The sequence below is a fragment of the Eschrichtius robustus genome, chromosome 1, assembly GCF_028021215.1.
Source record: "Eschrichtius robustus isolate mEscRob2 chromosome 1, mEscRob2.pri, whole genome shotgun sequence".
Classification (NCBI taxonomy): Eukaryota; Metazoa; Chordata; class Mammalia; order Artiodactyla; family Eschrichtiidae; genus Eschrichtius; species Eschrichtius robustus.
This window is the reverse complement of record NC_090824.1, coordinates 149,026,107-149,052,955: the sequence shown is the minus strand read 5'-3', so window position 1 is coordinate 149,052,955 and position 26,849 is coordinate 149,026,107. Positions and strand designations below refer to the sequence as shown.

At 45.0% G+C, this 26,849-nt stretch overlaps 2 protein-coding genes across 10 annotated transcripts in view; both read left to right on the top strand.

The window, feature by feature from the left end:
- Positions 1-3,113, top strand: part of ALDH1A3 (aldehyde dehydrogenase 1 family member A3) — a 34,973-nt gene extending 31,860 nt beyond the window's left edge. The window contains exon 13 of the mRNA XM_068537481.1: positions 1,278-3,113. Coding sequence (XP_068393582.1) covers positions 1,278-1,350 — 73 coding nt within the window. The 3' untranslated portion in view covers positions 1,351-3,113. The remainder of the gene's footprint in view (positions 1-1,277) is intronic.
- A 3,229-nt stretch (positions 3,114-6,342) lies between these two features.
- The window catches only part of LRRK1 (leucine rich repeat kinase 1), a 118,043-nt gene continuing 97,536 nt past the window's right edge, over positions 6,343-26,849 (top strand). For 5 of the 9 annotated variants that reach the window (XR_011075513.1, XR_011075514.1, XM_068556672.1 and 2 more), the window contains exons 1-2: positions 6,343-6,715; positions 11,337-11,587. Coding sequence is in view for 6 of the 9 variants with exons in the window: in XM_068556672.1 (XP_068412773.1) it covers positions 11,488-11,587 (100 nt within the window). In the remaining 3 variants the exon portion in view is untranslated. Of the gene's footprint in view, positions 6,716-10,305; positions 10,471-11,336; positions 11,588-13,501; positions 13,652-26,849 lie in introns of those variants that run through there. The other 4 variants (XM_068556683.1, XM_068556689.1, XM_068556701.1 and 1 more) reach the window with 4 other exon arrangements.

The window sequence follows — 26,849 nt, the reverse complement described above, 5'->3', positions numbered from 1 at the left end:
ACTATAGGGAGGTGATGGTATTCCCATTTTACAGATGATGATATTGAGGCTCAGGGAAGGCAAAAAAACTTGCCTAAACTGCATAGATCCAAGCCAGTAGTTATCCAGCTTGAGCTACCTCAGAATCCCATGGCTTGTTAATCCCCTGGCTGTTAAGGCACAGATTTCTGGGCCCCACCCCTAGGTTCCGTAGATGTATTAATTTTCTATTGCTGCTACAATAAATAACCACAAAATTAGTGGCTTAAACAACGTTAATGTATTATCTCACGGTTCTGAAGGATAAAAATCTGACACGAGTCAGCTAATTAGCAATTTTAGTTCCATCTGCAACCCTAATTCCCCTTTGTCATATAACCTAATATTTTCAAAGGTTCAGAGAATTAGGATGTGAACACCTTGAGGGGGGCATTATTCTGCCTACCACAGTAGGTCTAGGGGACCTGAGTCTCTGCATTTCGAGCAAGTTCTGAGGTGAGGCTGGTGCTGCTGGTCTGGGGGCCACACTTTGAGAAGCACTGGTCTAAGGGATGAGATGGGATTCTGTCTCGAGTGTTTCTAGCTACAGAGCCTCCATGGCCACCTCTTTTCCTAAACAGGTACACACTCTTATTTACATAATGGCAGAGCAAGTGTTGTAGAGGCTTTTAAATTGATCCAAAGCCACCTCTCGGTTCTGGGAAGGGGATCTGCCCTAAGGATGACTCATGATGCCTGAGAAGGGTCACTGGACTCTGCAAGACTTAAGGAAAGGATGTATACCAGAAACACGGACTCAAAGGCTATGGACTCCCTCGTGCCCTCTCTGCTAACGTCCGCGCCCCTCGCCGCTCCATACTGGCCTCATTCTTCTTACAGCTGGTCCCCAGCTCCAGGTCCTCTATGTCCCTGCCCATCATGGATGCTCTGGCCACATACCCAGTCAATAGCTTCGGGCCTCTGCCTCTTCTGTCTCTTCAAGCAGCTCCACCCAGGGATTTACCACTTTGTTTTAAATCCCCTTCATCCTTTGAAGGCAAACCCTTAGTCCTTCTGAATATTTCAGAAGCATCACACACACACAAAACTTGACATTTAACCTTCAGTTACATATCCAGGTACTTAAGCTTACTAATGGTCTTACAGTCCTTAGACTCTATTAAGTCCTCACATTCTGGCCTTTGCACAGACTCCAGACTGCCCAACAGAGTACTAGCCCGTGAAGTATTAGAACTCGGTTCACACAGAATGGCTAAGTGCCTGCCCATGTTATATCTCCCTCTTTTCTGTGATCACAGAGGTGAATATGCGCTGGCTGAATACACAGAAGTGAAAACTGTCACCATCAAACTCGACGACAAGGACCCCTGAAGGAAAGGCAGGCTCCTTCCTCAAACATCTGACAGCTGAATGTGGCAGATCTAACTTGCTGAAGAGAAACCTACATTCTGACCTTCCTGGGATACTTTCTTCTGGAGACTTTAAATCTACTGGATTTGAACGATTTTTATTTTCCTCTCACACTCCTGTTTTATTGACCAAAATGTTGTGTGTGAAATTGTAGTCCTGCCTGGGGATGGGACTAGTGGCCATTTCTGTTTTCCACTTTCCACCAGATCCCGGGGACAGTGAGGAGGCTCAGGGTGTAGTCAACAGGAAGTGGTATTTGAAGTGTCGAGCAGTAGCTTAAAAATGCTTTGTTGACTCTGACTCCAGTAAGAATTTGGAAAAGAAAATCCCTGCGTGTTCTGCAAACAGGGCTCTGTACCTGCGGGTTCCTCAGGGTTACCTGCCCACAGAACAAGCCCCTCCTACCATTCAGTGGGAAGGAATAGCACTAAGTTTTAAAAACATTTAAAAACAAGGTTGGGAGTATCAGATGTGGGGAGCTTTGGGGAAGCAAGTACCATGGAAGGGTCCTGAAGGCCTTGGGTGTGAACGGTCTTCAAGGACCGTATCTTGACATTGACAATGGGACTCAGCTTAAAACCAATACTGCCTTTGGAATGTGACCAAATCAACAGCCCAAAGAGCTTATCTAATGCTATGTCATTGTCTATCTTAACCAAGGCACTTTCTTAGGCAGGAAATGTCGCTAGTGTCACCATCGCTGCTAAAGACCCAGTGCTCTGACACTACAACAGTATAGCAAATCCTCGGATCATTAAGTCCCACATTTTACAAATTAGAGCCATAATTTGCTTTTCCCAATTATGCATTTCTACCACTTGCCTATGTAGTTTTCCTTTTCTCCAGTTGGGGTATCAACACTTTAGATTAGTAAGACATACACAACTGAAAAGACTGCTGTTATAATACAGCCCTGGTTTTTCAAAGTCCTATTTTGATATTAATTAGTGATTGATTAACAAATAACATCTGGACTTCATGGAGGAACTGGGTCTGCTACTACAGTGGCCTGAGCACAGCAATAACAGGTTGTGAATTTTTCTTTTCCTCTTTGTGTATCCAAAGGATGTGCCATTCCAAGTTTTAACTTGGAAAACTGAAAGTGTTCCCATATAGCTTTAAAAAAACAAAACCAAACTGAAATTGTTTTATTCAGATACTTTTACTATTACTAACTAGTACTTTTCTAACGGTGCTTATGTTTGAGAATTAAGTTATGTTTGAGAATTAAAAAGGGGCGGCAGTAATAAAATGGAGGTCAGTGTCAAAACCAGTGTATGTATAGAGAAAGTCTTATGTGAAGTGAGGTTATCATTCTTGTTGGAAATATGCACTATGCAATTCACCTTCTCTCAATCAGTTAACACATCCCTTAGACTATCAGTAACTTGTTAAATCAGGATTTGACTTCATACACTGAATTTTCAGGATTTTATCTCAAGTAACTATAAACACTAACCTTGATAGTAATACATTAGAGGGTTCTTATTCTTTCATTGTACAATAATGCCTTTAATATGAAATGCTACATTATTTATAATGGGTATAATGTATCTTTTTATAGTTGTAAGTAAACAGAGGTGATGTATTTAACCTTCTGTAATATACTGTATTTATCTATATAGTATTAGATTTCACTTCTGTTAAGGTTCACTCCTGTGGTATGGTTTAAAAAATCTACTGGCCTGGGAATTCTGACCCTAACTGCAGATTGTGTTCAACAATGCAACAACTATAAAATAAAATCAGATATTTGAGAAAATTATGTTTTTTCGTTTAAAGATCAGACCCCTTTTAATTCTGAGGTTGACCTTTTTCTTAGAACTTTGGTACAAAATGGCTTGTAATAAAGTGGTATCAATCACTTAAGGACAAAATTACATTTGCTCAATCCATCAAGTCCCATGCTTAGCTTGAGTGTGAAACTCACTTCTATGGTTTTGGGGGTGGACCAGGCAGCAAGCTTGGCCTCAGAGGCTCTGCATCTTAGTTGGTGAAGTTGAAGCTGTCATCTGAGCTGACTGAGTCCCTTTTTATCATAAAGTGATGAGGAGATGTGAGTGTGGGAAATGGTGGGGAAGATCGCACGGGGATTTAGGGAAAACACTGTATCCTGCAACTGTGTGCACATGCATCCATTTTTGCCACTTTTCTCCACGAGGATCTCGGTGTCTGGGTTTAACTTACCTAAAGTTTCTAAGGCTTCAAACCAGTAAGCCTCAATCACCAAGTCATACGCTGACACTGAGGTTGGATCAAGAACATTCCTGTATTTGGTTAGCTCCACCAAGTTCAACCATGCCTCTCGTGTTGACAGTCCATATCATTTTGGCCATGTAGAGGTAAAGCTCCACCCTTTCAGAGAAAATTTAAGGGAGGCTTGGATCAGATCCCTTTTAATATATGCACTTGTGTATGCTTTAATGCATTTAGAAACTTCCCATTTCCCAATCAAAATGTGAGCCGAAAATTCAAGGAAAACGGCATTACCTTCATTTGGTTTACCATGAAGGTAACCATTCTGAGGACATATACTGGCTGTGGTGTGTGTACATGTGTGTGTGTACACACCTGCCCTTGTGTGCCTGTCAGGGTGGGGCACAGTAGGTTGGCACATTCTTTAAAAGTGGACCCTTTGGAATGCCCTAGCTTCTCCTGATGGTGGACCAAGCCCTTTTAATGTTCTTGCTCCTAGCATGTGGCTGACTTGAGCTTGAAGGTGGATAATGAGGGACATTTTTTAAGTATCCAAAGAGAAATGTCTGAGGAAACAGAATACCCAGCTGAAGGGAGGTGACTAGAAGAACTGAGGGGTCAGTCAATCACCTCACCTTCAAAAAGCAGAAAGGGTAGGTCAGGGAGGTAGCGTCCAACTGACCCCACCTTAGGAGGGGTCATTCCAACATGAGATGCTGGTCAGCGGGGGTCAAGAAAAAGCGGAAAGAAATCTTAACTGACCTGTAACAGTCACCTCATGCAAACCTCTAACACATGCCAATGGATAGAGTTAAATGCTGGGATACAACCAGCTCGAAACAGGCCACCCATGTGACGAGTGTCCTGGCTATTTTCTACAGTGGAGACATTTCCAAGCCAATTCCCAAGCTCATTTAAAAGGGAAATTGCCCTGAGAAAACCATAATTCAAAAAGAGTCATGTACCACAATATTCATTGCAGCACTATTTACAATAGCTAGGACATGGAACCAACCTAAATGTCCATCGACAGATGAATGGATAAAGAAGATGTGGCACATATATACAATGGACTATTACTCAGCCATAAAAAGAAACGAAATTGAGTGATTTGTAGTGAGGTGGATGGACCTAGAGTCTGTCATACAGAGTGAAGTAAGTCAGAAAGAGAAAAACAAACACCGTATGCTAACACATATATGGAATCTAAGGGGGGAAAAATGGCTCTGAAGAACCTAGGGGCAGGACAGGAATAAAGACGCAGACGTAGAGAATGGACTTGAGGACACGGGGAGGGGGACGGGTAAGCTGGGACGAAATGAGAGAGTGGCATGGACTTTTATACACTACCAAATGTAAAATAGGTAGCTAGCGGGAAGCAGCCGCATAGCACAGGGAGATCAGCTCGGTGCTTTGTGACCACCTAGAGGGGTGGGATAGGGAGGGTGGGAGGGAGACGCAAGAGGGAGGAGATACGGGGATATATGTATATGTATAGCTGACTCACTGTTATAAAGCAGAAACTAACACAACATTGTAAAGCAATTATACTCCAATAAAGATGTTTAAATAAGTAAGTAAGTAAGTAAGTAAGTAAGTAAATAAATAAATAAATAAATAAATAAATAAATAAATAAATAAATAAATAAATAAATAAATAAATAAAAGGGAAATTGAATTGCCCCCATCCCCGTGGGCTACGTCAGCTCCCTGGTCTGCGCACTGGGCGTGTGCTTCCTCACGGTGTCGCTAGATGGCAGGGCCGCGCGCCTTGCATGGGGCGCCGCACCGCCATCGCCGGGCTCACCCAGAACCGTGGACGCCACGCCCTGCAAATTATTAGGGACTTTTCGGTAGCAATCATACTGCCTCCTTTTGCATATTGGAATTAGAACCGCAGTGGTGAGGGCAGGTTGAAAAACTGCACCCACCCTTTTGGAAGGGAGTCTGGTCTAGGAGAGCTGGAGGGGCAGCCTCTAGGGAGCAAAGCTAAGCTGCCCCGTGGCCCCCTCGGCAAACAGGGGCCCAAGGAGCTTGTCCAAGTGGTCACTGCCCGGATTGTCTGAAAGGTCATGGGTGGGGGTGGGGGTGGGGCTGCAGCTGCCCGGCTTTTGTTGGGGGCAATTTGTCTCTGTGCCTTGAGAATGTTCCAGTCATAACATTACATAGGAGGAGCCTGGGGTGCGGGTCCTGCCAGGGTGCAGAACCATCCGCTTTTTTCCAAGCAGGCTTCTCTTTCTCCGGTGGGCACGTGGAGCCGAATCCGATGCCTGCCTGCAAGCATGGACGTGCATCTTTATGATCTGCGTTTGGATAATGCCCTCAATGGTGGGAACATACTTATATTAGGTTGAAACATAATAAATTGCCTACACTCCCTCATGTTTAACTACCACACCACCCACCAAAAAATCCCCAATTTAAAATGATTCACCAGTGACATCTTTGTATATATCCATAATTAAAGTAGTAAATTCATGTGGTGGAAGGGGTTCCACCTTCCACCAAACTGGAATAGTTTGCAAACTATTAAAGCTTTAAAATTACGTATTTCTAGTCTGCTCTATAAAGAGTTGTACACAAATGAATATTCCCGTCTTTTTAATATTTACTGCCAGAATCTACGACCCACATATAGTAGTCAGAAGTTCATCAGCGAATCTTGCTGCTGAGCCGAACAGAGGGGCAGGGAAAGCTGGGTTGAGCCGAAAACCAACCAATCTCACCGCTGCTCCTGCCCCGCGTGGAGAGCAGGGTACCCAAACCTGGAGGAGACCTCGCGCTAGAAGGGCCCGCGGGCCCTGTGGTCACCCGAGCGGGAGCAGTGAGTGTGATCACCCGGGGTTTATGGTGAGGGAAACAGAGGCTGGCGGCCGCAGGGACTCCTCGTGCCCATTGTGGGGAGGCCTCTCAGCGGCTGACCCTCGCCCTGCTCGCTCTTCGCGCCGCCCGGCGCCCGCCCTCCTCAGGATTGAGGAAGTGTGTCTGGCCCAGCCCGGCCCCGGCGCGCGGCCCGAGGCGCAGGGGCGGAGGGCAGAGGGGCGGCCCGGCCCCGATCCGCCGCTGTCCTCCCGGCCCGCGCGCAGCCCCGCGTCCCAGGCGCCCGCGGCCCTGCCCGCAGTCGCCGCAGGTAAGTGCTGACCCGGCCCGCGCCCCGTCGTGGACCCGCCGCCTCCTGCTGCGACCCCGCGTGGAGCCCTGGGCCCTGCAGCCCAGGCCCGGGGCGCGGGGCGACCCCGGGCTCACGGCCCCGCCGCCTCCCGCTGCGCTCGCGGGGTGCCGGGTGTGGGGGCCCAGGCGGGGAACCCGAGGCCTCGCGGGACGGCACCGGGGCGGGGGGAGCAGACACCAAGCAACAAAAGGAAAATACACCAGGACGTCTACACATTTCCTCCGCCTTGGGAGAAAACCCCTTCCTTCAAGTTGGAGCGGGCCGTGTGAGCGCGCGTGTGTGCGGGAGTGTGAGTCTGAGTGTGTGGGTGTCGGAGAGGCACTGCCCGGGAGGCTCTCTGCCGGCACGGCCTGGCAATGCGAGACGGCCGAGCGCCTTCGCCCTCCGCTAAGTCCGGGGCACGCTACTCGCCCGAGGGTCCGGATAAAACCCGCCATCTCCTTGGCGGTCTCTGCGGCCGACCTTCCAAGGCGGGGGGCGCAGATGAGTGCGGTCGGGGGTGGGGGAAGGCTGGGGGTCGGAGGGAGATGGTAACGGCGGAGTACAGGGATCTCTGCGGTCGGTCCACCCTGCTCCTTCACGTTCTGAGGCCATGAAGTTTTTCTCCCACAAGCACATCACCCTGCAAGGATCAGAAAAGTAGAAAAACAGGAGCGTGCAGTTTTGTTTTTAGCGAGCCTCTCACCAAATGCACTGTTTTGAGAGTTTGCTACTCACTCCCATTGTATCCAAATTCCCCGGGCATTAAAGGGGCAACTAGAATATACACGGTTTTGAAAAATGTTTAACATTCAACTCCTTTTGTGGTCTGACTTAATTATCTTTGTTTATGTCCTGGAAGAATAAAAAATTAAGTTAAAAACATACAAACCTCACACCTAATGTGTCCCTACAGGAGGTTTGGGGCTCTGCCAAACCTCTCCCACCCCCAGGCTTCCACACCTCAGGTAGTGGCCCGTAGTAAACGCAGCTGCTCAGATAAAAAACGTGGGAGTTGTCTTCCATCCCATTCCCTCGTCCCTTGAATTCAGTTGTTAGCAAGTCCTGTTGGGTCTACTTCTCACATGTGTCCAGGTCCATTCCCTTCTTTCTCACCACCCCACCTAGTGCAAGGTACTAGCATCTCTTTCCTGTACAATTGCAGTAATTCCCGCCCCCCACCCCCATTCTCTATTTGGCAACCAGAGTAATTTATTTTTTGAAAAAAGGTAAATTAGAGAGTGTCAGTCCTCTGCTTGGAACCCTTCAATAGCTTCTTCTTGTGCTTGGCATGAAATCCAGAAGACCTCCTTCCCTGCACATCCCCCAATTGATCTGGCCTCTGCCATCTCAGACCACCTGGCCATTGCCTCCCCACCCAGCCAGCCTCGCCAAACCCAGCCTCACTCTCACATCCCTCTCCCTATGTCCTTCTTTCGGTTGCCACTGTCTGTGTTCCTACTTTATCTGTTTAATTACTCCTTTAATTTACCTGGAAGTCTCTACTGGCACTCCAGGTGTCAGAGACCCTTCCTATGTGCCTACCTTGCTCACTGCTTCATCTTTACTCCCAGAGTTGTCCAGGAGGCACCAAATGCATGCAGGTATAGAGACTGAGTGGTGAATGGACAGCCTTAACTTGTTTGTGGCTTTAGACTCATGAAAGGCTTCTGTTCTCATCTGGGATTGAGAACTACACATTTCTCCGGTTTGTAGCTCTGTAATATTTTGATGTCCACAAATGCATTAAACACATTTTGTAGGTCAATTGTTGACCAATATTGGTCAAGGGATGCCAATAGTGCAAAGGGGTGTCTCAGACCATGGGCCAACCATCTTGACCAGGCTTTTCAAAAAAGAGCTGGATGATAAGAGCATTTCTAACACATTTCACTTGCAAGTGTCTTCCAGCTCTTTGGCAGTGGCAGCCCTTTCCAAGCCTCCTGAAAAGACAAGTGAGCAGGTTCAGGATGTTTCTTCCATGTCAGAAAGTTTACTTACTTAACTGTGTCCTCCCCACCAGCTGTAAGTTTCATGAACTCATGAAGCTCACCCCCCATGGAAAGGTCCCAATAAAAACATTTGTAGAAGGAATATCAGGTTCCTTTTTTTCTTTTCCATCAATGGTGAGGTTTTGAAAATTATTAAAATAATTATTATTGCCGGACACTTCTTGAAACCCTCTTTAGGATATATATACTGTAATGTAAAGAAAACATGTAACTTGCCACCATTATTTGTTGCATTGATCTGAACCCAAAAGAAGCAGGAAGAGGCAAAGATCCGTTAGAGGGCAAAGATTGAGCAAAACTTGAGTTACTTCATCTTAAAACTTCTACCTTAGAGTCTAAGCCAAAATACAAATTATAACTGAAAAACTGCTCCAGTGGCAAAATCCTCCATTGGTAAAATGATTTTCAAAAGGAAACTGAAAATGAAAAGGGGAACAAAATGGCTGGGTGAAGGTTGGCCTAAAATATTCTTAAGATTTTTTTTTTTTTACTTAAAAACATATATGGTAAGACACTTCTGTTTTCAGAAGGAACGTCTACTAGCATTTGGATTTTTCAGGTGTTGTTGGGTATAATTGATAGCTGATATTGAGAGGCGTTTGAAAGCAGATAACAACTGTGCGCCTTGGTTTCTGAATGTTGCTGTGTGATTTGGAGCCTTTATTTTAAAACGGAGATTCTGTTTTGCTACTTCTCCCTGTCCCCTCTCAAGCTGATTTTCCTAATCAGGTTTTGCAATTTACAAAGCTTTGATTGTCTCCTAAATAGTGTCCAGATTGATCATTCCTTCCTTCCTTCTTGGACTTTTCAGGCTCCCAAACTTCAAATATGGATTTTCCCAAGTGTGATTTCTCTAAACCTTTTGCTCTTTAGTTCAGAAAGGTGCAGGCTCACAAAGGGCAAGACCTCTGGTTCAGGGCTTTCCCAGCCCCATCTCCCCTTGCCTATAAGAGTACAGACCACCTGGGCCAGGGGCCTGATTTCCAGGCTCTAAGATGAGAAAGTTCCGGTGCTCTCACAGCCTTGTTCCTGAACCCTGTTCAGGGTACCTTCTAGAACCTGCTCACTGGGGAGACAGTGGGTCTGCCCTCCAGCATTGATTTTCTGAGCTTGTTTTTGTTTTTGTTTTTGTTTTGCTGTGTAGCATGTGGGGTCTTAGTTCCCCAACCAGGAATTGAACCCATGCCCCCTGCATTGGAAGTGGGGAGTCTTAACCACTGGACCACCAGGGAAGTCCCCTTCTGAGATTGTTAATCAGAGGGCAGGTGGGAGACCCTGCTGGCTTCCCAGTCCTCCCACTATTATTATTGCAAGTAAGAACCACCTCCAGTCCTATTGTAGAAAGTGACTGCAGAAACTTGACCTTGCTGAAAATCTCACAGCAACCGGGCAAAGTTGCCTGGGTGCATGTCTGTTTTTAATAGATGATGTTGTCTTAGGCATCATTTACATGACCTTAATTTTCTTTTTGGACTACCCTATCACCCTCTAATTCAGAGTTGTCTATCTCAGAGAACAGCTGCTAATTACACCATACTTTTTATGTCTGTACTATAGACACCACATGAATGCTGGGAGAGACACATGCATTTCATATGGTCATCCCTTCCCATCGTGCAGTTCACCCCGGGCCCTGCCAAGCTGAGCCTGGATCTCACCCTCAAGGTGCTTCTGGTCATTTAATCAGCATAGCAGCCTGTGTCCTCGTGTCAGGGACCCAAGGTCAGTGGGAGCCCAGCATGTGAGAGCAGTGCCTTGCCTCATCACAGTCTCCTTAGTCTTAGGAGATGTGTCTTAATCTAACTCAGAGTTTCTCTGGATAATTCTCGGCTGTGAGCGGCTGTGCTGTGTGCTGTAGGATGTTCAGCAATGTTCCTGGCTGCTACCTGCTAAATGCCTTTAAGCACCCCCACCCCCAGAGGTGACAATCAAAAATGCCTCCAGACATTGCCAAAGATCCCCTGGGGTGGTGGGGGCAGGTAGAATGTAAGGAGCTCCTTTCTGTTATCCCCCAGGGCTCAAACTGACTTGGCTTGATAACTGGTACCAGTGCCTTCCAGACCCTTCTCTTTGAGATTGCTGCGTGATTACCTCTTTGTCATTACGTGCCCACCTCTGGGCTTCCAGGAGAGTCTGTCCTGGGCAAAGGGAAGCCTTGTATTGTGTACGTGTGTGTCTGCCCCACCCCAACTGGAGTGTGAACCCCGGAAGGAAGGAGCCTCATTTGGTTGTCTTGGTGTCACCATGCCAGTGACTATGAATATGTGTTGATGGAGCAGTGATTAAGCCCTTTACCAGTAGGTGTTCTACAGTTGTTTGGGGTATCTGAACTCTTCTCAGGCAGATTGGAGAAGCTGGGCAGATTGGAGCCCAGCTGTGAGGTGGGGTGGGGGACCTCTGTCTTTTCACTGCCGCCATCTGACCGGGTGTGACTGGATAGATGGAATGTGAAGAGAAGTGTTGCAAAAAGGGGGAGGAGGAACACCAATGCGTATTTACGTGACCTTATAAATATGTACGTACTTGGGTGCAGGAAGTGACTTGACAGTTAAGAAAAGCTTTCTGACTTGATGTTTTTTCACCACTAGGATGAGACAGCTTTCCGCTCAGCCATGACGGTGTGTCTGTGACTTGGTCCACCCTGGACTGTAAGCCATGACTTAGTCCACCCCTCAGGGAGCCGCGGCTGCTGTGACCACTGCAGGAACTGACTGGCGAGAGCGGCCACCTCGAGGCTTGATGGTTGGAATGTCTCGGCGACCACCCAGCATGTACTGGTGTGTGGGGCCAGAAGGGTCAGCCGTGTGTCCAGGACGCGCCATGGAGACCCATAACAGCGGTAAGGCCAGGGCTGGCCAAGCCTGCTTTGCATGTTCTACATACGAACAATGGGTTCTCAACCAAAGGATATAAATTGCCAATTATTTGATGAATTGTATGGTTTTTCAATATAAAACATATCATGGGATTCTCACTGAAATCCTAAACATTGAAGGAGCCATGGGACAAAATTTATGTGGACTTAAGATTTATGTGGATCTTAAGAATCAGGGCATCATTTCATGTTGGTTAAAAAGATTTTTTTTAATGGGGATTTGGTTTTGTGTTCTCACTATACAAATAATATGTTTATTAAAGAAAAATTGAAAAAAGAAAACAGAAGTAGAAAAGGTAATCACCCAGAGTCCCACTGCCCTAAACACAGTTAATATCTAGGTATGTTGTCTTCTAGTCAGCTTCTCTGGGCTGCAGGGACTTTGTTTTAACTTTATTTACTTATTATAGTGTATATACTTCAGTATTCTACTTTTTTCCCCTAACTTTGTGTCAGTCACCTAGCTTGTGTGATCCAGTGAAATATCATCTTATTTGGGAGCGCTGTGCAAAATGATTGACCTAATTCTTACTCTCCCACTGGATGTTTTGGGACATTTGTGTTGCCTCTAGTTGCTGACTCAGACCAAAATCTTTCCATGTCCATCTTTTTATACATGGTTTTGAGATTATTTCCTTAAGATAGATTTACAGAAGCCGGACTATTAGGTTTGAACGTTTTTAAGCCTCTTTACACATATTGCTGGATTGTTCACCAGAGTTGCATCACTTTTATCCCCAGTAGGATATCATTGATATTGTTAACAGTAAATATTTGTTAAGCCCTTAGTACATATGGGGCAATGGGTTCAGTGTCTTAGGAAGTAACCTCATTTAATCCTCACGACCACCTATAAATGGTACTTTTATCCCCATTTTATAACTGAGGAACATGAGAATAAGAGAGATGTAGAAACTTGGTCAAGGTCAACAACTTGTAATGGGCAGAACTGCCCTTTGAACCCTGTCTTAACCCTGGACTCTCGTCCTCAAAGTATAGGTCATCCTGTGGGATTTGAGAGGACCTGTGGGTTTGCACCTCTGTGGAGTTAGCGATTCAGTGTTGTACCTGGCTCAGTAGACATTTTGTTCAGTTACTTAGTGTTTTTTCTCCATCGAAAATGCCCAAAGTCTAACGAAGGTGATGATTCTGGAAGATTTCTTTACACATAAGTCAGATTATGAAATGAGAAAAGAATTTGCTTCTTGACATTGTCCAGCACTAAATGTTCCCAGAGTGTTTGACTTGCGCCTTTTGAAAGGTTTTCTTTTTTTTTTTTTTTTCAGATGTATGCCCTTTTTCAGTTGCTTGTTAGGAAGGCCGTGCCTTATTAGCATGAGATCAAGGTGACATGCGTGGAATGCTATTCCTGATTTTGGGTAGAACCTCTTTCCAGGGCACTCTCAGCTGCAGTATCCCATCTGCCTCTCCTCAGCAATCCTGAGGAATGATGGTGGGGGCAAGGATGCTGGGTCCTTCTGGGACTCATTGGGTGGGTGGCTGTGTCATCTGAAAAAGGCCCGGAGGAGACTCTGCCCCGTCCTCGTCCTGGTCAAGAGCTGGTGGATCTAAGCGAGTGCTTCTCCACCCTGGCCCCCAGGAACACTGGGCAGTGCCTAAAACTGTCAGTGCACAGGCACCCCCAGCTCCACTGGAGCGGCATCCTGGGGGTATTTTTTAAAAGTTCTTGCCTCCCCACCACCACGATCCTACTGTGCAGCTGGGGTTGAGAATCAACTGGTCTAAATGATCTGGACAAGCAAATTAGAGCAGCATTTCTCAAATTGCAGTATATACTCCAGTCCCCTGGGGATCTTGGTGAAATGCAGATTCTCATCCTGTGAGTCTGGGGGCACCGAGAATCTGCGTTTCTTACAGGCTCCCAGGTCGTGCCAGTGTTCCACCAACAGAGAGGCAAGGCTGAGACCTCAAGGTGCCCACGAATCCTCACTGACTCTTACAGTTCCTGGGGACCTGGGTCAAGGGACCCTGGACAGACCTGGAACCAGCCCTGCCTCCAGGCCTGAGGTAGGACAATAACCAGAGAAGGTTCATGTGCACGAGAGGCCAAAGTGTTGACACTCCTAGCCCTCATTTTTCTCCTTTGAGGTCTGGATCTGAACTTTACACTGCTCCTACAGCCAGTTGCCTCTCCCTGACAGCTGTGATCACCAGGTGGGAGGGAGCAGGCTCAGAAAGGTCTTTTCTGCCTCAGGGGCCTCTTTCCCCAGTGGAATCTCAGGACTCCACACCTCCCTGTTCTGGATGAGCCTCAGGACACACACAAGGCTTGAGGAGCCTATGGGAATCGTGCAGCCCCCACTGGTACTGTTCTACTGCTTAGGGCTGGAGGGTGCCGACAGGGGAGGTGGTGTCTTGTGAACACTGATGCTCAGGGATGTGTTTAAGCACAGAAGAAAACACATAAACCACAGAGTTGAAGAAGATGAGAGAAAAGTGACCTGAAATACATTGTAAAATTCTGTCCTATGGCTCAGCATTATGGAAATTATGAAGAAAGTACAAATTTATGCCCATTCTCCAAGAGTTGAAAGGTCCCAAAGAGCTGAGTGTGGAGGGCCTGCCCTGGGACCCGCAGGGATGAAACCCTACAACACTCCCCTCCTGCTGGCAACGGGCTGCTTACATGGCTTAGCAGCCCGACGTCAGGCCCCTCCTGGCCTCTTGCAGCTACTGTTCAGCTCACCTGAGAGCAGTGAATGAGGGCAGCAGAGGACCCACCCTGCTTTCCTGCCAGGTCCAGGGGAAGACAGTGACACCACGGGGACCTGCGTGGGTACTGGGAATGCTGAATCCATTACCTAGGGCTCTGGATTAAGGAGCCACTACTAACTACCTGTAACCTAGAGTGATGTGTACTTCTGTCACTGTCTTGTTTAGAACCCCACAGCCGGTTTATGACTGTTTCCTTTCACTGAGTGAGAAGGGGTGGGGAGACACTTCTGGGACGGACTCACACAGTGTGATGAGGGCTCAAGAGCCTGTCTGTGGGGTTCATTAGGACTGCATTCAATTCTTAGTTCTGGGTGACCTCAGCTGAGTGGCTCAACCTCTCTGAACCCTGATCCAGACAGACACAGAATCTTAGTGGGATGTGCCAATCAGCATTTATTTCTGGCCTCCTGGCCAGCAGGGGTCTGGGGGGTGCTCTGCTGCGTGCTGCAGTCTGCACTCTGCTCCATGTGACTCCTGAGACCAGCAGCCTGGCAGGGCGCCTTCTTCCCTGCCAGTTGCAGAGGTACAAGCGGGGAAAGCAAAAACATTCCATGTCTCTTAAGGCCTAGGCTCAGAGTGGCACGCTGTCGCCTCCATGCCTCTGCCCTTGGCCAAAGAAAGTCACATGGAGGAGCCCAAGTGAAGAGCTCCCTGCACGAGGAGGCCACAGCCAGGCTGTGGATTCAGGCAGAGGGGGAGGATTGTTGTCCATCATTCATCTACCGTGATAGGAGTTGGTGGGCTTCAGTACTTTAAAATTGTATCTTATTTACATATTTCTATTTATTTATTTAAGCAGCCCACAGAGCTTTTCTCTCATGAAACTTTACCTGGAGCCCCAGCCCACGTGACAGCTATAACAGTGGAGTTGCTTTGATGGGCAGTCGTGGAGGGGTGGGGGTGGTGAATCCCACCGCTGATCTTCACCTTGACCCCAGAGCTCTGTGGGCCCAATTTTAAAACATCACATGTTGGATTTCATTTTCACAAAATAGAACTATATACACCAAGACCATAGCCTGGGAGCAGGTGACACTCAAAGAGTAGCACAGTCACTGGGGATTATAGCCACTGCTCTTTGCTTACCCATAGGGGTACAATGAGCATGCGTTCTTTTGTGGTTGTTTTGCATTATTTTTGCAACCAGAAGAATAATATTGCAACTTATTTTAAAAATTGTTTTCTCTTTAAGTACAGAAGTTTTGTCATTAGGATCCAACCTGCGTACCTCCTCCCTCGTTGGGTGCTCATTTCCAAGATCAAATTTGCTTTAACTGGCCTCTTTCCCACGAATTTCTTTCTGGATTAAATGGGGCAATATTTGACTCCAGGAACCTGCAGCTGTGCCTCCCATGGGGCCCACCCTCTGAGTTCTGTCCCCATTGGATGAGCTGGATTTTTTTCTGCCCCACCTTCTCCCCAGAGGAGTCATGCCTCCCCTCCCCTTCCCCCCAATCCACCAGCCTCACCCCAGGGCTGACCGTTGCAGACCTAATTCCCAGCACTGCCTGAGGGAAACTGATTGTCAGAAAGAGGACCAGTGGATACCCAAGTTATTCTCAATGTAGGAGCAGCTCTCTCACCTTTTAAAAATCCTTGGAAGATACCATGCTTTGTAAATAATGTTATCATTATACTTCCAAGTAGAGTTAGGAAAAGATCCAAACTTTAATAAAATTAGTAAAAATCTAACTTTTTACTTTTGGGCTTTTGGTAGTGGTCTTGTGTGTGTGTGTGTGTGTGTGTGTGTGTACTGGGTGTGTTTGTTGGTGCCTCTACCTGTTTTGACTTACACAGTTCACCTTGTGCTTGTTGAGAATGGTTAACCCTTTCAGCGCCCATGAATATGTGAGTGCTTCTCCAACTGCCTGTGGTGCCATGTGGGCTATGTGTGCCTGTTCTATGTTTGTGCAGCACAATTGTGCCCCAGAAAGGTGTGTTACAACCTTATTAGTACTGTCAGCATTCAGCTGGCCTTCAGTGCAGGAGGAACGTTTAGAGAGCGTGGATGGGTTCAGAGTGTGTGAGCTGAGAGAACGAGGGTCAGTGAGATACTGGGCCAGGACTGCGGACCCAGCCAGTTTGACAAACATGTCATTAGACATTCTTCCACGTCCGTCTCACACCAGTCAGAGTGGAAAAACCTGTCCTATCAGCTGAGGTAAGGCTCCTGGGGAGCAGAGAAGTAAGGAAACTTCTAGATAATTCAGGCTGAGAATGCTTGGTGAGACGCTTCAGGATCATGAGGGTGAGGGGCGCTTGGACAGACATCACCTGAGGTGGTCCACATCCCCCACCTCTCTGTGAGCGGTCCTGACTTCTGCTGCCTGCCTCTCACAGCATGGACCAAAGAAGAAGGAACATTCCGGAGGGCCTTCAAATCCTAGGTTTTTACATAGCTACTTTCAATGTCCTTTTCTTCTTCCCTTGGCTTTTTCAAATCTGTTTTGAAAATAACTTTTTAATACAAGAGCCAAGTAGATTTGCCCGAGTGGGGGCTCTGCCTGCTTTCCAGAAATAGAAATAGGAAATAGCGTGACTAGGAAGTGCCCCTCCGGTGGCAGCATGCTTTCTTAGTGAGCCACTGTAGGAACTCCTACAAGGGGCAGATCCATCATTTTGTGTGCCTTTCAGAGTGTAACCGCCAGCCCACATCTTAAGATGTTCCTGGACTTGGTGTCCTGCTCATGCCTGCTGGGAGGACAGGGCTTTGCTGGGACTGTGGTGAGCAGGGTGCCCTCTCCAGCCTGGCTGCAGGAGCAGCACTGGGCCCCCTAGGGACCGTAGCCATTGTCCAGTAAGGAATCCCTTACTGAGAGAGGTGAAGAGGAGGGAAGCTGAGTGGTGGCCCAGGTCGCAGGAGAAACGGCCGTGGGCATCCATCCATGTGGGAGCAGTTAACACAGCTGTGCTTCATGCCTGTAAAGTCCTGCCCAATGACAGAAGCTCTGGGTTTGATGGGGCTTTTAATATTAACCTAAACCTGAGGCTTAGATCGTCTGATTATTTGTTCGGAATATGCTTGCTTACTTCTAGCAACAGGGAGCTGACTCCCTCTCAAATATTCCAGCCTTTCTGTGGGCTGCTCTGTTGGGAAGCGTGTGCTGCTGCAGAGGCCAGTCCTGTCTCCACTGCCTCTAGCTCCACCTGCCTAGGCTGATTGGCATCCCTTAACCCCTTTCTTGAAATAACTAACTTTGATGCCTTGCCCTCCCTGTGGATTCCTTTCTAGGCTGAGCAAACCATCCCACTGCCTTCAAGAGCAGGCAGCCCGCAACGTTACACATTTCACTTGGATATCACCAAGCTTTTGCCTTTTAGTCTGTGGACTAACCGTTAGGCCATGACCACCTGGGCCCAAGGCGAGAGCAGCCTCCCACCCCTTCCCTCCACCCTGTGTGTGTGGGCTCTCTGGAGCGCCCCATCCCCCCACCCCATTCTAGGCGGCCAGAGCCTGAAGCTCACCCAGGGCCTCAGCCCACCTTCCCCTTCCCCACATTTGCCCCTGACTCCTTCACCAGGGCAGCTACTCAGTGGCCAGGAGAGGAGATTTTCTTTCCAGCTCTGTGCCCTGGCCTCCACGAAGAGGTCAGTGGCCTGGGAGCAGGTGCCTGCGTGGATGTCCCCAGGCCCCGGTGCAGAGGGATAAGGATTTTCTCCCACTTCCCTGGTTTCCTGGTCCACATCAGCCAGACTCTGAAGAAACTATAACTGGGATTTTTATGAAATTCTTTAACTCTGGGAATTGAGAGAACTAAATAACATATAAATTATCACACCCAATAACATTTAAGTCCAAACTCTAGTATATGGATTTCACACACATTTTCAGGAACCCTGATGAATGAAAATAGGGGCTTCCAATATTCCTTAGAATTCCCAGTTCTGAGTCTGTTCACCATCCTAGCTGCCCCTGTGTTCAGTTTCTCCAGATGCTACTTAACCATCTTGCTATTTATTGACATTTGTTATAAAGAATAAAAGATAAAAAAGCAAAAAACAGAAGTGTGCATCTCCAGCAGTACAATCCTTCCTAAGCCCATAACCCTGATGTTATAGAAGGAATCACACATTAGTTAGAAATTATATTTTCAGTTGTAAATAACTTTTTAGGATTGTACTTCATTTTGCTAATTCTTGCTATGTTTGTGCCTCGCAGCTTTTATGTCATCTACCATCGTCCAGCATCCAGTGGCCAGGCATGTCACCAGGTGTTGGTTTAAAATCAATTGCTTACCTATTCATTTCAGGAGAACCAAAACCAAAAATAACTCAGCAAATAGAGATATTTAAAGGCATTGAAAAATTTAGTCCATTATTTTGAACGTAGAACCAAGTGATGATGCAAATTTGAGGTTAGAATTTGAATACATTTTGTATTCAAGAATGACACTCTTCAAGTTCCTTTTAGTAGCTCATTTTGGACTTCAGATGGCCCTGTGAGCTCTTAGACAGGTGGGTGGCCACAGGTGGCCCACACCTGGGAGTTAGAGGTGGAAGAGGCCAGGGCAGACCCTTCAGGCTGTTTGCACCCCTCCCTTCTTCTGTCAGAATCAAAAGGCTCCAATAGGTGGTCGCCCATGTCCCCATGCAAACATCACCAGCACTTCTGGGTTCAAAAGCAAAAAACAAGCAAAGAACCCCTGCCTGATAGCGGGCAGGGGCCTCCCCGAAGTTATGAAAAAGTTACTTGTGTGTAATCACACACATTCTCATGTAAAGTCAAATGCCATCCTGCCCAGGTGACCACTGTTAGCTGAGTGTGTTTCTTTTCCATCATCTTCCTACACTCATGTCCATAAACAATTCTTTTTTGTATATATTTCTGGGTTTACATGCATGACATTCAATTGTACATACATTGTGCAACTTTTGTTTACTTGAGTGATGTACATCTTGGAGTCTTTTTCATGTGCATCAAGTTCCATAGTGTAAATACAACAATATTTATTTAATCAATCTGCTATTAAAGAGCCTTTAGATTCTTTCCATATTTTGCTTCTTACCATAAGAGTTGAGTATACCCCAGCAGAATGGCAGGATCAAAGAGTAAGCACATTAAAAATTATCAAAGTAATACACAGCCCTGGTTAAGGAAGCAAGTGATACAGATGGACTATAAGGCAAAGCCCCAGTGTCAGCTCCCAAAAGTGTCTGTATTTCCTGTTTCTGGTTCTAGTTCTTCAGGTCATCACCATTTCTCTACATAAAGAATGTGCCTGCACGTTTCTCTTGCTCCATCCGTTGAGACAGAGTCTGCTGCCTGCCTGCCTGCCTGCCACGATAGAGGACGATTTCTTTCCCCTAGCACCACACCTCCCAGCTACTCCCTCCCACTTAATTCTATCAGTGTGGACTCATCTCTGGGTTGCTTTTGCAACATTAAATGATATGTTCACATTGCTATGACTTGGCCTGGGGACTCAGTGTCATCCATGTTCTGTGGGGCTCAGGAGACGCACACCTCTTCCCTACTTTTTACCTCCACCTGGTTCCCACCTCTTACTCAGAACTCTTATTCTGAGCCCTCAGTTACCTGGAGCACATGAGTGAGAAAACTCAGAAAGGGCTATGGTGGCACATGTGAGACTCGGTTTTCCTGAAAGCATCTTCCATTGGTCTTCCCCGTGATCCCAAGTGGAAATCATTTGCCTTTAGACCTTGGAAGAGCCTGCTCTGTTGTCCTCTGATGTGGTCTGATTCTCATTGCTTTGTGCGTGACCTGTTTTTTCCTCTCTAGAAGCCTTTAGAATCTTCCCTGTATGTCTGGTCTTCTGAAATTTCATAACAAAAGACCTGGGTGAGGGTCTTTTTCCTTCATGCTGCTTGGTACAGGGTAGGTCAACAATTTATCCCTTTTAGGCCTGGAAAAGTCCTTGTATTTTCATTGATATTATTATCTTCCTCTGCTTTTTCTCTTTATTATTTTGGTTTGTTTGCTTTTCTGGAACTCCTGTTGGTTATCTTTTCCCTCATGTTTTCCAACCCTTCTTAACTTCCAAAAGGTCTTTCCTATTCTTGATTGTTTCTTTTCATAGCATTCTGTTCCTGTGACATATATGCAGTATCTTCTTGAATTCTCCTGAGGATCCTAATTGGCATTTATTTTATTTTGATATCAATCTTACTATCTTCTCAGTTAATTTCTTAATTTATTTCTTAATACAAATTCATTGATTAAAATAGACATTTTTACAATGAATTCCAGACAAACCAATAATTATAGGATTCAAAGCATTATTAGGGAAATTTGCAATCAACTAGAAGGCTGTTACCAGAGCTCTAGAAAGAAGGCCCAGGGTAGCCCAGGATGGTGGGGCAGGAAAGGAAGAAGAGGATGGAGTGGGAATCTTTTCTGAGGACTTATGTAACAAACTACCCCATAACTCGCTGGCTTAAAACCACAGCAGTTTATGGTTTCCCGGGATTCTGTGAGTCAGGAATCAGCAGGGCTCAGCAGGTGGTTCTTCTTGCCTCACTCACATGTCTGACAATTCGGTGGTCCTCACCATGACTGCTCTTTCCACATGCTCATCCAGACGTCCACCCCCAGCCTGTTTACAGCTTAGCAGTTGAATTCCCAGAGCTCAGAAGCAGAAACTCTGAGGCCTTGCTAAGGCTTATGCCTGAACTGTCTCTTCATCGCTTCTGCCGCCCTCTGTTGGTCAAAACAAGTCAGAAGGTAAGTCTGGATTCCATGCAGGATGGGAAATATTAGATTCCAGCTCCCAAAGGAAGGAATGCCAAAAGTTTGTGGTCATCTTTGACACAGCACACCACAGAAATCGGTAATGCATTAGATGTGAGGAGTAAAAGAAAAAGGAATCAAGGATGTACCCACACTCAGATTTAACTGATATTACTATTTAGCCATTTTTACTTCAACAATTATTTTAAGAAGTAAAACATGACAAGAATAGTTAGAGCCCCCTTTGGAACTCTCCCTGGTAACTGCTCTTCCTAAACCCCCAAAGGTAGCCATTATTCAAAGTTAGTATGGACATTTTGCCATGTTTTATACCATTGTTAATTATGTCAGTGCCTATAAATACATAGTATTTTTTCTGTCCCACCAGGCAGTCCCCTCTGGTCAGCAAAAATTCTATAACATCACCTGCCTGGGTTAAGGAAGAGGCTTCATTGAGGGAGAGGAAATCACAAAGCCTGGGTCTGCAGGATGGGTTGCCTGTGGTCCCCAGTCTCTCATCCTCTCACAGGGAGGCTTGCCAGGGCATCTGCTGCATGGGAGTGGGTTCCATTCCAGCAGAGGGTCCAGCATGGATCTCCACTCCCAGAGGCTAGCTTGTTCATGACGTGGCAGGGTGGGTGCTGGCTGCCTATAGGGGATCACTTGGGGCTGTGGGATGTTATAGACCCTCCAGGCACTAGACCCATGGAAACTGAGCTTGGATGCCATCCCTTCAGCTGGGAGAAGTGGGCATCCCTCAGCTGGCTCATTGTCCAGGTTTGAGGAGTGGCAACCAGAGTCACATTTGGGCAGTCCTGCTCTTTTCAGAACAGTTTCCATATTTAAGATTTTAAAATAAATATTTTCATACTGTGCCAATCTTTTTGTAATTTAGTTTTTTAATCAACACTAAGTTTGTACTGTATAAGAGCTTTATTTTCCAAGAAGCTGGATAAAATCTTTTACCTATAAAACCATCTAGGCCTGGTGCTTTATTATGGGTAGACTTTTAAATTATTGATTCCATTTCATTAAAGACTGTAGGTTTATTTAAATTTTCCATTTCTTCTTGAGTTAATTTTGTGAATACATTTTTCTAGATAGTCACCCATTTAATCTAGATTTTCAAATGTATTAGCATAAAGTTCCTAGTGGCTTCAGGATTTAAAATATGTTTTTAGATGATATCATTTAGTTTTCATAGATACATCATATACTCGATATAAAATTCAAAAGTACAAAAGGGAATACAGTGAAAAGTATTCCCTCCCACTCTGGTCCCTAGTTTTCCAGTTCTCCTTTCTTCCAAAGAATCAGAGAAAATAGTTTCCTCTCTCTTTTTTTTTCCTCAGAAATCAGTTTCTTAGGCCTAGATTCAAAATGGCTTTTTTCTTTTCATAAATCTTTAGCCTAGGCAGAATTTTGAAATTGTTATGTTTTTAATCTAGGTTTTTTTTTTCCATCTTTTATATTATGGAAAATTTTGAATGCATCATAAAAGTGAGAGAATACTGTAATGGACCTCTCTGTATCCATTGCCCCAACTTTAGCAATTATCACACATAGCCAATCTTGATCTATTCATATTCCCTTCCATTTCTCTCTAGATTATTTAGAACCCAATTCCAAACGTCATATGTTAAGAAGTGTTTTAAAAAGTCCAACCTCAGTACATTTTATATACATTTTTTAAAATAAAAAATATGGGCTTAATAACATCAAATATCTAGTCAGCATTCTAATGCCCTTGATTGTCTCATAATTTATTTTTATCAATGGTCGACTTGAATCACGTTTGTTACTGAGTCTCTTAATTTCTACCTTTCTCCCTCACTTCCTTTTTCCTTGCAATTTAATTGTTGATAAAACCACGTTGCTTAACATCATTCTCAATGGTGAAAAACTGAAAGCATTTCCTCTAAGATCAGGAACGAGACAAGGATGTCCACTCTCACCACTATTATTCAACATAGTTCTGGAAGTCCTAGCCACGGCAATCAGAGAAGAAAAAGAAATAAAAGGAATACAAATTGGAAAAGAAGAAGTAAAACTGTCACTGTTTGCGGATGACATGATACTATACATAGAGAATCCTAAAACTGCCACCAGAAAACTGCTAGAGCTAATTAATGAATATGGTAAAGTTGCAGGATACAAAATTAATGCACAGAAATCTCTGGCATTCCTATACACTAATGATGAAAAATCTGAAAGAGAAATTATGGAAACACTCCCATTTACCATTGCAACAAAAAGAATAAAATACCTAGGAATAAACCTACCTAGGGAGACAAAAGACCTGTACGCAGAAAACTATAAGACACTGATGAAAGAAATTAAAGATGATACCAACAGATGGAGAGATATACCATGTTCTTGGATTGGAAGACTCAACATTGTGCAAATGAGTATACTACCCAGAGCAATCTACAGATTCAATGCAATCCCTATCAAATTACCAATGGCATTTTTTACGGAGCTAGAACAAATCATCTTAAAATTTGTATGGAGACACAAAAGACCCCGAATAGCCAAAGCAGTCTTGAGGGAAAAAAACGGAGCTGGAGGAATCAGACTCCCTGACTTCAGACTATACTACAAAGCTACAGTAATCAAGACAATATGGTACTGGCACAAAAACAGAAACATAGATCAATGGAACAAGATAGAAATCCCAGAGATTAACCCACGCACCTATGGTCAACTAATCTATGACAAAGGAGGCAAAGATGTACAATGGAGAAAAGACAGTCTCTTCAATAAGTGGTGCTAGGAAAACTGGACAGCTACATGTAAAAGAATGAAATTAGAATACTCCCTAACACCATACACAAAAATAAACTCAAGATGGATTAGAGACCTAAATATAAGACTGGACACTATAAAACTCTTAGAGGAAAACACAGAAAGAACACTCTTTGACATAAATCACAGCAAGATCTTTTTTGATCCACCTCCTAGAGTAATGGAAATAAAAACAAAAATAAACAAGTGGGACCTAATGAAACTTCAAAGCTTTTGCACAGCAAAGGAAACCATAAACAAGACGAAAAGACAACCCTCAGAATGGGAGAAAATATTTGCAAATGAATCAACGGACAAAGGATTAATCTCCAAAATATATAAACAGCTCATTCAGCTCAATATTAAAGAAACAAACACCCCAATCCAAAAATGGGCAGAAGACCTAAATAGACATTTCTCCAAAGAAGACATACAGACGGCCACGAAGCACATGAAAAGATGCTCAACATCACTAATTATTAGAGAAATGCAAATCAAAACTACAATGAAGTATCCTGTTAGAATGGGCATCATCAGAAAATCTACAAACAACAAATGCTGGAGAGGGTGTGGAGAAAAGGGAACCCTCTTGCACTGTTGGTGGGAATGTAAATTGATACAGCCACTATGGAGAACAATATGGAGGTTCCTTAAAAAACTAAAAATAGAATTACCATATGACCCAGCAATCCCACTACTGGGCATATACCCAGAGAAAACCGTAATTCAAAAAGACACATGCACCCAAATGTTCATTGCAGCACTATTTACAATAGCCAGGACATGGAAGCAACCTAAATGCCCATCGACAGACGAATGCATAAAGAAGATGTGGTACATATATACAATGGAATATTACTCAGCCATAAAAAGGAATGAAATTGGGTCATTTGTAGAGACGTGGATGGATCTAGAGACTGTCATACAGAGTGAAGTAAGTCAGAAAGAGAAAAACAAATATCGTATATTAACGCACATATGTGGAATCTAGAAAAATGGTACAGATGAACTGGTTTGCAAGGCAGAAATAGAGACCCAGATGTAGAGAACAAACGTATGGACACCAAGGGGGGAAAGCAGGGTGCTGGGGGAGATAATGGTGGTGGGATGAATTGGGAGATTGGGATGGACATATATACACTAATATGTATAAATTACATATTACAGAGTCTTTTTTTTTTTTTAAGTTTAACATTGGAGTGGTTGATTATATTAGAAAGCTTCTGTAAGTCTCAGAATGATAATTCTTTTTTTTTTTTAACATCTTTATTGGAGTATAATTGCTTTACAATGTTGTGTTAGTTTCTGCTGTATAACAAAGTGAATCAGCTATACATATACATATATCCCCATACCCACTCCCTCTTGTGTCTCCCTCCCACCCTCCCTATTCCACCCCTCTAGGTGGTCACAAAGCACGGAGCTGATCTCCCTGTGCTATGCGGCTGCTTCCCACTAGCTATATATTTTATATTTGGTAGTATATGTATGTCAATGCCACTCTCTCACTCTGTCCCAGCTTACCCTTCCCCTCCCCATGTCCTCAAGTCCATTCTCTACGTCTTCATCTTTATTCCTGTCCTGACCCTAGGTTCTTCAGAACCATTTTTTTTTTTAGATTCCATACATATGCGTTACCATACGGTATTTGTTTTTCTCTTTCTGACTTACTTCACTCTGCATGACAAATCTAGCTCTATCCACCTCACTACATCCACCTCACTTCATTTCTTTTTATGGCTGAGTAATATTCCATTGTATATATGTGCCACGTCTTCTTTATCCATTTATCTGTTGAGGGACCCTTAGGTTGCTTCCATATCCTGGCTATTGTAAATAGTGCTGCAATGAACATTGTGGTACATGACTCTTTTTGAATTACGGTTTTCTCTGGGTATATGCCCAGTAGTGGGATTGCTGGGTCATATGGTAGTTCTATTTTTAGTTTTTTAAGGAACCTCCATACTGTTCTCCATAGTGGCTGTATCAATTTACATTCCCACCAACAGTGCAAGAGGGTTCCCTTTTCTCCACACCCTCTCCAGGGACCACTGGACCACCAGGGAAGTCCCTCTATTTAATTAATTTTTGCTTTTATCTTTATTTTCTTCTTTTTCCTAAATTCACTCCTCCCCTCTTCATCTTCTTGAGTAGTATGCTCTAACTTCTGAGAACCCATCTTTTTTTCAACTTGAGAATGTTTCTTATTTATTTGAGTACATGGTTCTGGAATTCTTATTAGACACGTTTTGAAAAACATCAAGGATCATCTTCCATGTCTCTTTAATTTTTTTGTCTGTACTTTAACTTCTTTGTGTCTTGCTGCTGCACCCTCTGCTTGGTTTTCCACATTGCTGATTTGTCCTCTAGCTCTGTCCATTATACTCTGCCACCCACTTACTGTGTTTTACAGATCAACTCTTTTGTTTTAATCTCCCAGCTTTTCAGTCAATTCTTGTGTATGGATGCTGTGTCCTCCTGTATCTCTCCAAGATGTCAGTCATATTTATTCTGAGGTCTTGTTCTTGCTTTACTAACACTGGTACTAGATGGAGATGGGCCCCCGAGATTCTGGAAAGCCAGAACCCAAGATCCTGCTTAAGGGAGCTCAGGCACTGACTCAGTCTTTTCCTCCCAGATGAGGGTAGTGGTTGCTGATAGCAAGTTAATCATCAACCAAAGAGTCCAGAGTTTGTCCACACTCCCTTATCTCGGTGACTGGGTTATTTGTGTAGGTTTTCCCACTGAACAGTAATGTAAGGGTGCAGCAAGAGATGCAGGCTCTCAGATCTGGCAAGACCCTACCTTGCCTAAGCATTGTCACTGTCAACTGCTCACTTCCCCTTGGGGACTCTGAGGCCCAAGGGGGAACTGCGGTGGGATATGCCTCATCCTCTCCTGCCCTGGGGGGTCAACATGCTCCCAGTGGCACTGGATCCTTGGCTAAATAATCAGGGAACTCAATTTAGCTTTACTTTCTGTGTATAAGGATGGGGGTGGGAGGGGTCTCTTCCTGCC